The sequence below is a fragment of the Dendropsophus ebraccatus genome, chromosome 13 (assembly GCF_027789765.1).
Source record: "Dendropsophus ebraccatus isolate aDenEbr1 chromosome 13, aDenEbr1.pat, whole genome shotgun sequence".
Taxonomy (NCBI): Eukaryota; Metazoa; Chordata; class Amphibia; order Anura; family Hylidae; genus Dendropsophus; species Dendropsophus ebraccatus.
The window spans coordinates 36732354-36746483 of record NC_091466.1 but is presented as its reverse complement, the minus strand read 5'-3'; the positions used below and the strand labels follow the sequence as shown (position 1 = coordinate 36746483).

Genomic DNA, 14130 nt, shown 5'->3' with positions numbered 1-14130 from the left:
GTATGGGGCCCCCCGAACATATTACCTGTCCCGGCGATATGGAGCTGTCCCCCCGCCTTCGGCAGCTCTGAGACACTCTGCCCTGGGGTGGGGGGGGGGGGGGTGAGGGGTAGCAGGCCGCTCAGAGTCACCTGCAGGGTGCTGGCTGCTTTAAGACAGTGTGTGTGTTTGGGGGGGGGGGGGGGTTTAGGGGCCGCTCTGAGTCCCTGCAGGTCTGGGGGGTCCTCTGAGTCCAGGGGGGTGGGTAGGGGAGTGACCTCTATTATACTGACTACTATACAAAATGCTAGGGAAGCTGGATGGCCCCATTATACAAGATGCTAGGGAAGCTGGATGGCCCCATTATACAAGATGCTGGGAAAGCTGGGTGACCTCCATTATACTGACTACTATACAAGATGCTAGGGAAGCTCAGTGACCCCATTATTTAAGATGCTAGGGAAGCTGAGTGACCCCATTATACAGGACGCTGGGAAAGCTTAGTGACCCCATTATACAGGATGCCAGGGAAGCTGGGTGACCCCACTATACAGGATGCCAGGGAGGCTGAGTGACCCCATTATACAGGATGCTGGGAAAGCTGGGTGACCCCAGTATACAGCATGCTAGGGAGGATGAGTGACCCCAATATACAGGATGCCAGGGAAGCTTGGTGACCCTATTATACAGGATGCCAGGGAAGCTGGGTGACTCCATTATCCAGGATGTCAGGGAAGCTAGGTGACCCCACTATACAGGATGCAAGGGAGGTTGAGTGACCCCATTATACAGGATGCTGGGGAAGATGGATGGCCCCATTATACAAGATGCTAGGGAAGCTGGATGGCCCCATTATACAAGATGCTGGGAAAGCTGGGTGACCTCCATTATACTGACTACTATACAAGATGCTAGGGAAGCTCAGTGACCCCATTATTTAAGATGCTAGGGAAGCTGGGTGACCCCACTATATAGGATGCCAGGGAGGCTAAGTGACCCCATTATACAGGATGCTGGGAAAGCTGGGTGACCCCAGTATACAGCATGCTAGGGAAGTTGAGTGACACCATTATACAGGATGCCAGGGAAGCTGAGTGACCCCATGATACAGGATGACAGGGAGGATGAGTGACCCCAATATACAGGATGCCAGGGAAGCTTGGTGACCCTATTATACAGGATGCCAGGGAAGCTGGGTGACTCCATTATACAGGATGTCAGGGAAGCTAGGTGACCCCACTATACAGGATGCAAGGGAGGTTGAGTGACCCCATTATACAGGATGCTGGGGAAGATGGATGGCCCCATTATACAAGATGCTAGGGAAGCTGGATGGCCCCATTATACAAGATGCTGGGAAAGCTGGGTGACCTCCATTATACTGACTACTATACAAGATGCTAGGGAAGCTCAGTGACCCCATTATTTAAGATGCTAGGGAAGCTGAGTGACCCCATTATACAGGACGCTGAGAAAGCTGAGTGACCCCATTGTACAGGATGCAAGGGAGGTTGAGTGACCCCATTATACAGGATGCTGGGTGACCCCAGTATACAGGATGCTAGGGAAGCTGAGTGTCCCCCATTATACAGGATGCTAGGGAAGCTGAGTGACCCCATTATACAGGATGCCAGGAAAGTTGAGTGACCCCATTATACAGGATGCCAGATAGACTGAGTGACCCCTTTATACAAGATGCCAGGGAAGCTGAGTGACCCCATTATACAGGATGCCGGGGAAGCTGAGTGACCCCATTATACAGGATGCCAGGGAAGCTGAGTGACCCCATTATACAGGATGCCAGGGAAGCTGAGTGACTCCATTATACAGGATGACAGGGAAGCTGAGTGACCCTATTATACAGGATGCCAGGGAAGCTGGGTGACTTCATTATACAGGATGCTAGGAAGGCTGAGTGACCCCATTATACAGGATGCCAGGGAAGCCGATTGACTCCATTATTCAGGATGACAGGGAAGCTGAGTGACCCCAATATACAGGATGCCAGGGAGGCTGAGTGACCCCATTAAACAGGATGCTAGGGAAGCTGAGTGACCCCATTATACAAGATGTCAGGGAAGCTGGTTGACCCCATTATACAGGATGCCAGGGAAGCTGAGTGACCCCATTATACAGGATGCCAGGGAAGCTGAGTGACCCCATTATACAGGATGCTAGGGAGGCTGAGTGACCCCATTATACAGGATGCCTGGGAAGCTGGGTGACCCCATTATACAGGATGCTAGGGAAGCTGAGTGAACCCATTATACAGGATACTAGGGAGGCTGAGTGACTACATTATACAGGATGCCAGGGAAGCTGGGTGACCCCATTATACAGGATGCCAGGGAAGCTGAGTGACCCCATTATACAGGATGCTAGGGAAGCTGGTGACTTCCAGCTGGCAGTGATAGTTACCTTCCTTCCTGCTGTGTCTCTCCTCCTCGGGTCTGTGCACTCTGCCATGACACTGCACTCTGCCAGTGGGCGCTGGGGGCAGGGCTTAGCGGAACCTACCCAGGACTGTTGCCACTTGTGGAGAGGGGGACACTGGTGCAGGACGGTCTGAGTCAGGGGGAGGTGCGGAGGTGCTTGAGAGGATATTGCAGAGGCTCCCTTCTGTGCTTTACTGTCAGTGGCGTAGCTACCATGAAGACAGGGGAGACAGGCCAGGCGGGGCCCGGGGCCCCTGCAGCGTGGCCCCATAGCAATTGCCTTTCCTGCCTTCATGGTAGCTACGCCACTGGGTGGTCGGGAACCAAGGCAACAAGCTGTACAGGGACACGAAGGGGCATATGCAAAATACTTTTTTTTTTTGCATTTCCTATTACGTAACAAAAGTTTAAGTAATGGTAATACCCCTTTAGGGCCAAAGGGCATCCTTTTTCTGTAACCCAGGATAAATACTGTAGGTCTATAAAGTATTGTTACATAAATAATGTTACCGTTATTTTTCCTTCACAGAATACTCTGTTCCTTTCCTTGGGAGAGGTAGCTAATGGAAGGGAGGCACCTGATGGCAGCTTGTTCTGTTTATTGATTCTCCCATAACTTTGTGCCTCAGTGACTGCATCTTGCAAGTTGTGTTGTGATAGGCTGGAAACAGGTTTATAAGGGTTCTGTAAATCAGAAAACATGTGAATGAGTATATTCTGTATGTATAAATGCCCAGGAAATCTATGCTTTTGAGCCATAAAAGGTGAGCAAACTTCCTATCACAAGTGATCATTATTAATCAAATCATGTTATCCAGGCTTAGAAAATATGGCCCCTTTCCTCCAACAACTGTTTAATTTCTCTACAGTGCCTCCACAGGGAAAATTAAGCATCATACATTTACCACAGAGAAAAGTGGCCTACTGCAGTAGTAAGACACTGCCTCGGGCAGCCAGGGGATGTCTGCTCCAGTAAGGAGGGGAAGAGGAGTGCAGGGCCAGAAAAGTGCTAGTAGTGAGGGTGAGTTATCACGGGGACAGAGAGGATGGTCTGTAGTAAAGACTGATGAAGAGCCAACGTTCATGGTCGTCAATGACAAAGGTACGTGGAGGATCCGTAAAAGTAAAGTAATTCCAGCTTAAAGGGGATGGACACACTGGTTCTCAAGCTTGAGAAGGGAGATATAGAGACAAATCATGAAGTTATGTTTTCTAATGCATAGTTATATGCAGTGGGGAGCAGTGAAAACGTCTGCTTGGAAACATAGACGGGTACCGAATTCAAAACTGGTGTCTCTTAGAAAATCGACCATGCTGCCCTATAACAAATCACGTGAGGTACACTTTAATATATCATTGTAAGCTATAATTATTTCCAGTGTATACCATAGGACAGGCCGTTGTCAGCATCTCTTTGTAAGGCTCCATGGGAAACCTACAGTAGTGGTTAACTAGATCTTCCAAACTTGGATGGGTGCTCTTTTCTCCTTCTATCACATATCGCTCATCTTCAAAGTGATTGAGCATAAAGTGGCGGCAGCGCTCTGTGCCCCTGCAAAGACACCATAAAAGTTATACTTTATAGCTGGGATTTATGGTTGTTATGGGTTTATCCCAAATAGGGGTGCAGGATGAAGTAATGCAAATAGTGTAGCTTACCCAGCCATAAGATGACATTTTTATTGATATTATACCTTATTACACGCCCACAATTGGGCCTTATTCAGACAGGCATATTGTACCCCGTTTATCCATATTTTGGATAACATAAACCCCATCTGACTGGCGGCTATAGTGCTGAAAATCTGGTTTAGTAGAACTGTTGGATTCCAAGTGTTACATCCAAAATACAAACAGTTACACACAGGTACAAGATGCATATGTGAATGAGATTGTCCCACCATGGCAACATCACTAAGCTGTACACTAAGTGGACCCACGGCAAGTTGATGCTATACGTTGGAAGTGTCACTTTCCTGCTTTGTAAATTGAGAGTAGTAAAAATGTTGCAGCAAAATGAATTGGCAGTTTTCTATGTACACCTTGAGGCTGCGTTCACACTACGTATATTTCAGTCAGTATATTTCAGTCAGTATTGCAACCAAAACCAGGAGTGGATTAAAAACACAGAAAGGCTCTGTTCACATAATGTTGTAATTGAGTGGATGGCTGCCATTTAATGGCAAATATTTGCTGTTATTTTAAAACAACGGCTGTTGTATTGAAATAATGGCCGTTATTTACTGTTATATGGCGGCCATCCACTCCATTTCAACATTGTGTGAACAGATCCTTTCTGTGTTTTTAATCTACTCCTGGTTTTGGTTGCAATACTGACTGAAATATACTGACTGAAATATACGTTGTGTGAACGCAGCTGAAAGGAAATCTGTCACTAGGCTTATGCTACCTTAAATGAGGGCAGTATAAACTAGTGGCAACAATGCTGAACACATCGGTGTATTACTTAAAGTGACACTGTCACCTCCTTTTTGCATTCTGACATCTCTACACAGGTGCAAAGGGTAAATTTAGCGGTTTTTATACCTTACCTTATTTTATATTATACGTGATGGTGCTTGTTCAAGTAAAAAGTCATCTGCAGATTGTGTTAAGTGGGCGGGGCCTCACTGCATTAGTGCCACTTAGCTCCACCCACAATGCCACAGTTGGCCCCACCCCCTCGCATGCCATTGGAACAGGCTGGCCGAAAGGTCTAGACCCCACCCCCTTTACGTCGGCCATCCAATGGGTGTCAAGGGGGCGGGGCTAAGTGGCGCTAATGCCGCGAGGTCACGCCCACTTAACACAATCTGTAGTTGATAAAAGGACACTTTTTACTTGAACAAGCACCATGACGTATGATATGAAATAAGGTATGAAAACCGCAAAATTTACCCTTTACACCTGTGTAGAGATGTCAGAATGCACAAAGGGGGTGACAGTGTCACTTTAAATCATTTTGCTGAGCCGTTCTCCTAATATGCAGGAGAATAGGATTCTTGCCACACCCCCTCTGCCCGCCCTCCACCTGCTGATTGACAGTTGACTACCTATACACAGCATGCATAGATAACTGCCAATAAGCAGCTGGTGGGTGGAGTTTTCTGCTTCTCTTGAATAATCAGTACTACTGGGCTCATGCTTAAAATGGAGAGGACTACTTATTGTTTAAGTTAAGGTATGTTCACACTTTGCAAATGTGTCAGAATTCTCTGCCACAGAATCCTGCCTGCCTCAGTGTGACACAGTTTCTCTATGGGAAGACTTGTGTGCCTCAGCTCTCCTCCATGGAATTTCACCACATTTGCTCAGTGTGAACATACCCTTATTTATATGGATATCTCTGGATCAGCTGCAAGTGATACATTATCCTATTCAGTTTCTCTGTCACTTGTCTCTAGCTACCTTTAGATAGGACAGCACAAACCTGCTGACAAAGTCTATTCAAAGTGTCACTGTCTTTATGACCTTCAAAATCTAAATCACAGGGGTGATTCTAGCCTCTCTGCTGCCCGAGGCGAACTATAGGATGACAACCCCCCCCCCCCCCCGTCAATCCGCCCACATTATATTTCCACTACTGCCCCCCCCCCCCCCCCACTGCTGTCCTCAATAAACATAATGTTTAGTCCCTTGCTGCACAGAGGATGTCAGGAGAGGAGGGGGCTGATCCTATAGGAGAGGTCCCAGCAGCACAGAGGATGTCAGGAGAGGAGGGGGCTGATCCTATAGGGGAGGTCACAGCAGAACAAAGGAGGTCAGGAGAGGAGGGTGCTAATCCTATAGGAGAGGTCCCAGCAGCACAGAGGATGTCAGGAGAGGAGGGTGCTAATCCTATAGGAGAAGTCCCAGCAGCACAGAGGATGTCAGGAGAGAAGGGTGCTGATCTTTTAGGAGATGGTCCCCCTCTTCCCCCATTATAGATAGTCCCCCTCTTCCCCCCTTATAGATGGTCCCCCCTCCCTTATAGATTGTCCCCCTCTCCCCCCTCCCTTATAGATGGTCCCCCTCTCCCCCCTCCCCTATGGATGGTCCCCCTCTTTCCCCTCCCTTATGGATGGTCCCCCTCTTCCCCCCTTATAGATGGTCCCCCTCTTTCCCCCCTCCCTTATAGATGGTCCCCCTCTCCCCCCCCTATAGATGGTCCCCCTCTCCCCCCCCCTTATACATGGTCCACCTCTTCCCTCTCCCCCCCCTTATAGATGGTCCCCCTCTCCCCCCTCCCTTATAGATGGTCCCCCTCTTTCCCCCTTATAGATGGTCCCCCTCTCCCCCCTCCCTTATAGATGGTCCCCCTCTTTCCCCCTTATAGATGGTCCCCCTCTCCCCCCTCCCTTATAGATGGTCCCCCTCCCCCCTTATAGATGGTCCCCCTCTCTCCCCCCCCCTTATAGATGGTCCCCCTCTCCCCCCGCCCTTATAGATGGTCCCCCTCTTTCCCCCCCCTTATAGATGGTCCCCCTCTCCCCCCCCTTATAGATGGTCCCCCTCTGCCCCCCTCCCTTATAGATGGTCCCCCTCTGCCCCCCTCCCTTATAGATGGTCCCCCTCTTTCCCCCCCCCTTATAGATGGTCCCCCTCCCCCCCCTCCCTTATAGATGGTCCCCCTCTGCCCCCCTCCCTTATAGATGGTCCCCCTCTGCCCCCCCCTTATAGATGGTCCCCCTCTCCCCCCCCCCTCCATTATAGATGGTCCCCCTCTGCCCCCCTCCCTTATAGATGGTCCCCCTCTCCCCCCCTTATAGATGGTCCCCCTCTTTCCCCCCCCCTTATAGATGGTCCCCCTCTCCCCCCCCTTATAGATGGTCCCCCTCTCCCCCCCTCCCTTATAGATGGTCCCCCTCTGCCCCCCCCCCCCCCTTATAGATGGTCCCCCTCTCCCCCCTCCCTGCGCAGCAGATAAAACAAGAACAAAAAACAGCACATAACTCACCTACCCTCCGTTCCCCCGTCGAACCTCTCTGGTCTGGTCCCGGCTGATGTGCGGCTGCCCGGGGTGTCCCGTCCTGTCCTCGGCAGCACGCGCATCAGAGAGCTCCCCGTGCGCCTGTGGCTGTGACTTCCGGCGCACGGGGAGCTCTCTGATGCGCGCGCTGCCGGGGACAGGATGGGACACCTCCGGCAGCCGCGCATCACCCGGGGGGCTGCATTCCCACGTTCCGTGATCCTGACGGATCACGGACGTGGAATGCCGGTACCGAAGACCCCCGCGCCCGGACAGCATCTGTAATTAGATGCTGGGAGCGGGGGAGACTGTATTCATAAGCTCCGCGCTGTAGTAATAGCACCGTGCGGCTGATTCATTACAGCGCGGAGCTTATGAATACAGTCTCCCCCACTCCCAGCATCTAATTACAGATGCTGTCCGGGCGCCGGGGGACTCCGGTACATGGTACAATCAGTGGCGGATTATAATGTGGGCGGCCGCCCGAACCGCCCATATTATAATCTGCCACTGAATGCCGCTCCACGATGACAGCTGGTGGCGCCGCCTGAGGCAGACGACTCAGGTCGCCTCATCATTGCGGCGCCACTGCTAAATCAACAGTAGAGGTGATGTAAAGCAAGCTTGCAATTTACATTATAATAATTTTTTTTTCTAACATGCAGTAAAACAAAACTATACTTACTTATTCAGGTCCAGTCTCCTGAAGGCAGCTTTTTTGTCTTGTGCTGGTTGAAAAAAAGAAGAGACTAAACGCAGTAAGTATCAGACAGTACAAAGAGTCACAGCTCAATGTGTCCATCACTGAAATGATTGATGCCGTCTCTGTGTGCAGATAACCAGGACTTCCAGCATTTGGTCTCCCTTTTTCAACCAGCACAAGACTAAAAAGCTGCCTTGATGAGACTGGATCTAGATACTTCAAGTAAGTATAGTATTGTTTTAAAGCATGATAAATAAACAAACAAATAATAATGTAATTTGAAAACTTGCTTCATGTCACATCCCCATGATTTAGATTTTGAAAGTTATAACGACGGTGCCCATTTAATAACTCATAACATTTAGGTTGCCCTAGAATACAGTTGCTTTTATCATGATGCCACAGCACTCTGTGGGATCCGTGTTTTTCATGGATGCCACATCCATGGAATCTGTGAAAAAGAGAGATCACAGTGCCCTCCCCCCCCCCCCCCCCCTTTAGGTGTCATAGAACCTTACCCAAACCCCCAAAAGCTGTATGTGCTGGAACAGAGCCCCCTACACACACACACACACCCCACGTAACCGCTGACATCTTATCCCTACCCACAACCACCCGCCCGGTGTGTCACTGTACCTTCATAGTAGAAAGCAAAGCCCACATCATGCTTTACTGAACATCCTGTTCAAATGGTGGAAAGGTGAGCAGGGAGAGTGAAGAAAATAGGAGAAGATGCACTCTGGAGATCAAGCTAAGATGGGGAACCATGATGGGAACTAGGAGTCATACTGGGACCAAGAATAAGAGTGAAAGCCATGCTAGGGAACAGAAATTGAGTTTAGGAGTAGGAGCGTAGCTAGGACCTCCATGGGCCTCCATGGCAAAAAAAACTGTACGGGGCACCATGGATACTGTAACCCCCCCCCCCCCCACACACACACACACACTCACACTCATCTTAGTGTTGTGAGACTTTATGCATGGGTGAAAGAGGGACTGTTGGTGTGAGCTGCAGTCCAGCAAGGGGGAGGGTGCTGCTGTCAGTGGTGTACCATGAATGCAGACCACATTTCGCTGGGCCCCTTTACTGCACAGGCCCCTTAGCAGTTGCTTGGTTTGCCTTCATGGTAGCTATGCCACTGTTTGGGAGCCATGCTGGGGATATAGCCAGCTTGGGCTCCTAAATTATTAATTGTGTGCTATACATGTTTTCTGTCAGTTTAACCTGAATTTTTATGGCACAATCTAGGTGGCTCAATATGAAAAATGCTAAACAAAGAGAACATCTTACCTGTAAGACAGGACAAATCCAACTCGACTTTCACAAAATCGGATAAGAAAACATCCCAGGGGTTTATCGTGTAATATTTCTTCTGCTCGGCTGTGTGTGACAGGGGTTATACAGGCTTAATAATCTGATGATGTCATATGTCATTTACAATAAACTCAGGGTGCTTTTAATAGATGAGAGTACATTCAGATTTTATAGGGGGTTACATTTCCTTTTAAATGTAATGTTGACTGTGGATATTAATATTTTGGTGTGCACTGGGGCAAATAGTGAGCATGACTATTTGGAGGCAATATTACCTCAGAAATAGTGATAGCGGTAGCTCTTGATTTCTGGCAAAGGCCTCGCCAAACCTTACTATTTAACTTTAATAATAACCTTATTATTTATTTATTTATTTATTTTTGTTATTTATGTTTTTATTTTGAACCTTTTTATGATAACTAAAAATAAACCATTTATACATTGGATGTACAATGCTAGTGCTAGGCTTCTTAACCTGCTTTTAAACTATAAGCCCCAACTACTCCTTATGTTACAATGACCATATAGTGGTAGATACCAGCTCTACACAGACACTCTGTAGGCAATAAAAGTACTGGAAACCATCTTAGGCTTTCTTTTAGGGATCTTAGGCCTACTTTTTCTGCACTTGCCACACTTCTACACAAACTCCTCATCATAGTGACCAAAATGATGGTAATGCCCAACACAGTAATAGCGTTCCCAAACTAAAGTTAGACCTATTTTGTGCCATGACACTGTAGATAGGCCCTTTCAGTGCACCCATTCTATGGTTGACCCACCACAATGTGACCACACACTGTAGTTAATCTGAGGATGGAGTATGTAGATTGCATTTATCTGTACTGTACAATAATGTAAATAATCACCAAACTGCTAGATCGGTGCTCGTTTACTGAACCTATTATTACATGGCTAGATAATTGTTAGCCATGTCCGTGCAGCCCATGCTTTAGAAGTGCAAAATAATAAAGTTTATACATACCTCTCTGTGCTCCCAGTGTTCACCTGCCTGCCGTCCACAGCCACCGCTGCAACTTCAGTGCCGCCGGTGGCTGCGGGCAGAGGATAGAAGCGAGGAGAACACTAGGAGCTTGGAGAGGTGTGTATAAACTTTATTATTTTTTTACACATTCATCAGCTGTCAGCCACACATCGCTATTACACGTAGCAATTTGCAACCAGCGGACAATGATTTTTAGGTTATAATTATCGACAAGGATCTGTTGATGATCGTTTCATCAGCTGATCGTTGTTTTTATAAGACGGAGTGATAATATGCCGAAATGGCCTGATTTGGTAGATTATCACTCCATGTAATAGGGCCCTTAGTGATTCAGTGAAACCAAGCACATGCTGCAGGATGTTTAGCAGTTAACTGTATGTGGCTTGCAAGCCACCTTCCTGCCTCTGGGCCTATCACAGCCCTGCCTAAAGTCTCCTCATTCTCCTGTCCAATACTGTGTTGTGCGATAAGGAAGCCACCTAGACGTGTATAAGAAAGGGTGGTGAGAGCCATATGCTCAGTTTTGGATTAGTCCAGAGTTCAGTCTTAAGGAGTATGGAGTAGTGAGGATGTGTATGCTGTTCTATTTTTGTTCCAGAGATCCTGTCTGTCAGGCTATGACCTTCTAAAGCATGCTGAGGGGTTTTTTTTCCAATCATTTTTCCTGCAAGACTGCAGAGGTACTACCAAAGACAAGACTGCAGTTGGAGAAGCTTGCTTTACGCCAATGTGCCCCACTGCATTTTGCTCAACTTTCTCAGCTTAAGTTGAGAGCTCAGCCTAGTTTTTCAAGCCTGGGACCCTTGCTTCTGGACTTGCCACCCTGTGTAGTCGCCCAGCATTGACAGATTTCGTCAGACTGTAACTACGGCTTATCCTCCCGATTATATAAGAAATCGCAACATGATCCAAGGTTTTGAGAACCTCCTACAGTAGAGTGCCTGGCATATTGGACAGGTCCCCTCTAGGTAGTCCCCCTGCTACAACTCAGTCTACCCCAGCTACAACTCAGTCTACCCAAAATATCTTCTAAAAGACTTAACAAAACCTAAAGTATTCTTCTATTCAGTCTACCAGCTAATGCTGTGATCTCAAGTACCCTAAAGGGAATTCACTGGCAAACTTATTCTCAAGGTTAAAACCACAGCTTTTGAACAAGGCTTTTGTATGATAAACTACTGTATATTGAGTTTAGCAGAATTTCTTTACAAACTTTTGAGAAGCTGTTAGAAGAACATAACCGTGGACAATTGCTACAGAGATGTGTCTGAAAATGCTGAATTCATCACCAAATTTTTTTTTTAGAACTCTCTGAAAGCCACATTGACATCCTGAGGAAGTTTGTCTTTGTATTCTGAGTAAAATAGGTATCATGATGGTGTTGCCCTCTCACAACTGACCAAAAATATGCAAATTACCTGAGTTTCGATTTGGGGAGAAAAATAAATACAACTTTGACTATGTCAACTTTAACTCCGCCTGGAGAAAAAAAGGTTCAACCTCCGGAGGCGACAAGCCTTCTTTACCATAAGAACGGTGAATCTGTGGAACAGTCTACCACAGGATCTGGTCACAGCAAAAACAGTAGAGGGCTTCAAAACCGGCCTAGACAAGTTCTTAGACCAAAATAATATAAATGCATATGTATAGAACTTATCATCCCTCCCCCTTCCCTGTATCCATCCCCTCCTTGGTTGAACTTGATGGACATGTGTCTTTTTTCAACTGTATTAACTATGTAACTATGTAACTCTTTCCAAGCCTTAGTAACAGCATGGAGACCAAGCTATGTCAAAAAGCCTTTATGAGTCAAGTTATGTGGTAAGAAACACTAGTGATCAGCTTTTTCCTGCCCTCTATGTAAAAATATGTACAATGCATGCATTGTGATTATGTTAAGAAAAAAATATATATTTTATTTATATATATATATATATATATATATATATATATATATATAAAACATTTGTTATTTTAGGCGGTATAGCGCCGTGTCAAATGGGTGGGGCCTAGAGCATCCATGCCCTAGGTCTGCAGAACATGAAGATCCAGCCAAGGACCTGAGAGAGGTGCTGTAGGCCTAAGCCCTGCCCCTTTGACATGGCGCTGTGCTGTGCTTTTTTAACACAGGCCCCAGGAGACAGATAGACCCCTGGAGCAGGCATGGACTCAGAAGAGCTAATGAACGGTACAAAGGCTTTGGGGTCGGTGTTTGGGTGATACAGAGTTGCTTTAACTCTATAACAACAACAAATACTGTATTTTTTAAAATACTCTGAAGGAAACATCATGGCAGCTCCCTTACCACCTTTTAAGGGATAGCACTTCCCAATTTAGTACAGAATGGACTGGTGTGTGATGATAAACTTGTTATTCATAAATGTGGGAATTGTGTAAAAGAAGAAGCTTTATGACCACGGCAGTGATGAATATATGTATCTAAAAAATATATATATATATATATATATATATATATATATATATATGGCATCAATGGATACAAGAAGTTGAAGGTTGCAGTGTTACTTTGTCATCAGTGAATATATTTTAAAGCACAGGGCTAGAAAATGCTTTAGGATTCTGGACTACCTTTTTTTTTAGTCTCCATAGCCCTTTCTAGGGTTGATTATATTCAAATGAGGCTTAAAAGCCCTGGGGGTATTCTCCAGCATGGTAAGAGCCCAGATAAGTCCAGCCCATGGCCTCTTTGTTTAGTTGCTGTATGTCAAATGGGGTAAGTAGATGCAAGTTGGTACATAGATGGTAAATAAGAGGACATGGGCTAGACATAACTGGGCTTTTACCATGTTAGAGAATGCCTCCTGCACTTTCAAGCTTCTTTATTTTTCAATCAAGTTTTTATTAAACAGAGTAATATACAGCAAGTCAATACATAAATGAAAGACCACGCAGGACCTTGCAAAAACATACTGTATATTCATACATAGTGCTCTCAAGAAACAAACATTTTTTATAAAATTTTATGCAGAAGACTGCTAAAAAGACCTATTGCACAGAGAAAGTAAGGAACTGTGCCAAAAACAACTTATTGACAGTAAAACCATAATATAACGGTAGAATCAAAACAAAGGAGAGACGGTTCGAACTAGCACTGTATAAATAAAAAGAGGAGATATATCGAAGTATTAGATGATTGGTAGTAGTAAGATTATGGCAATGCCTATGTGGCGGGGGAATGAGAAGAGGCCAGGTAGTTCTTATAAAAGGTGATCCAGGGGGCCCATATGGTGAGATATTTATCATGGGAACCATTTTCCCAGCTGCTTTTTTCCCCACTCTTCCCGTTTCCCCACTTTCAAGCTTTATTTATGCATTAACAAAAAGATTTATCTCAGTGCTGGAAAAGACTATGGATATAAAAATTGTGTCCAGAATCCTGATGACTTATGTTTTCGTAATGACAGATTCGCTTTAAAATGATACTCTTTTTACATATAGTGCTAGGTCTGCATAAAAAATAATAAACATCCTATTCTCACCTAAAACGCTTCCTTGGAGTCCTCCTGTCATGTCTTTGCCCCCCCCCCCCCCCCCCCCCCAAAAAAAAAAAAAAAAAGCTGCAAAGCTATGACCAATCTTAGCAGTGGCAGCCCGCTCAGCTCACTGATTGCACTTCAGTCAGTGATTAGCTGGATGTGCTGTCACTGCTGAGATGAGTCCATCTTGGATTTAGTGGCTGGAGCATTCAGTAGTGGACCACAGGAGGACCCCAGGAGAGCGTGG

The 14130-nt window shown here is 46.3% G+C and overlaps 1 protein-coding gene across 1 annotated transcript in view; it reads right to left on the bottom strand.

Annotated features, from left to right (window-relative positions):
* SH2D2A (SH2 domain containing 2A) overlaps positions 1-14130 on the bottom strand; it is a 36221-nt gene that overhangs the window by 8289 nt on the left and 13802 nt on the right. The window contains exons 4-6 of the mRNA XM_069950421.1: positions 9357-9446; positions 3801-3966; positions 2925-3098 (exon numbers count right to left, since the gene is read on the bottom strand). Coding sequence (XP_069806522.1) covers positions 2925-3098; positions 3801-3966; positions 9357-9446 — 430 coding nt within the window. The remainder of the gene's footprint in view (positions 1-2924; positions 3099-3800; positions 3967-9356; positions 9447-14130) is intronic.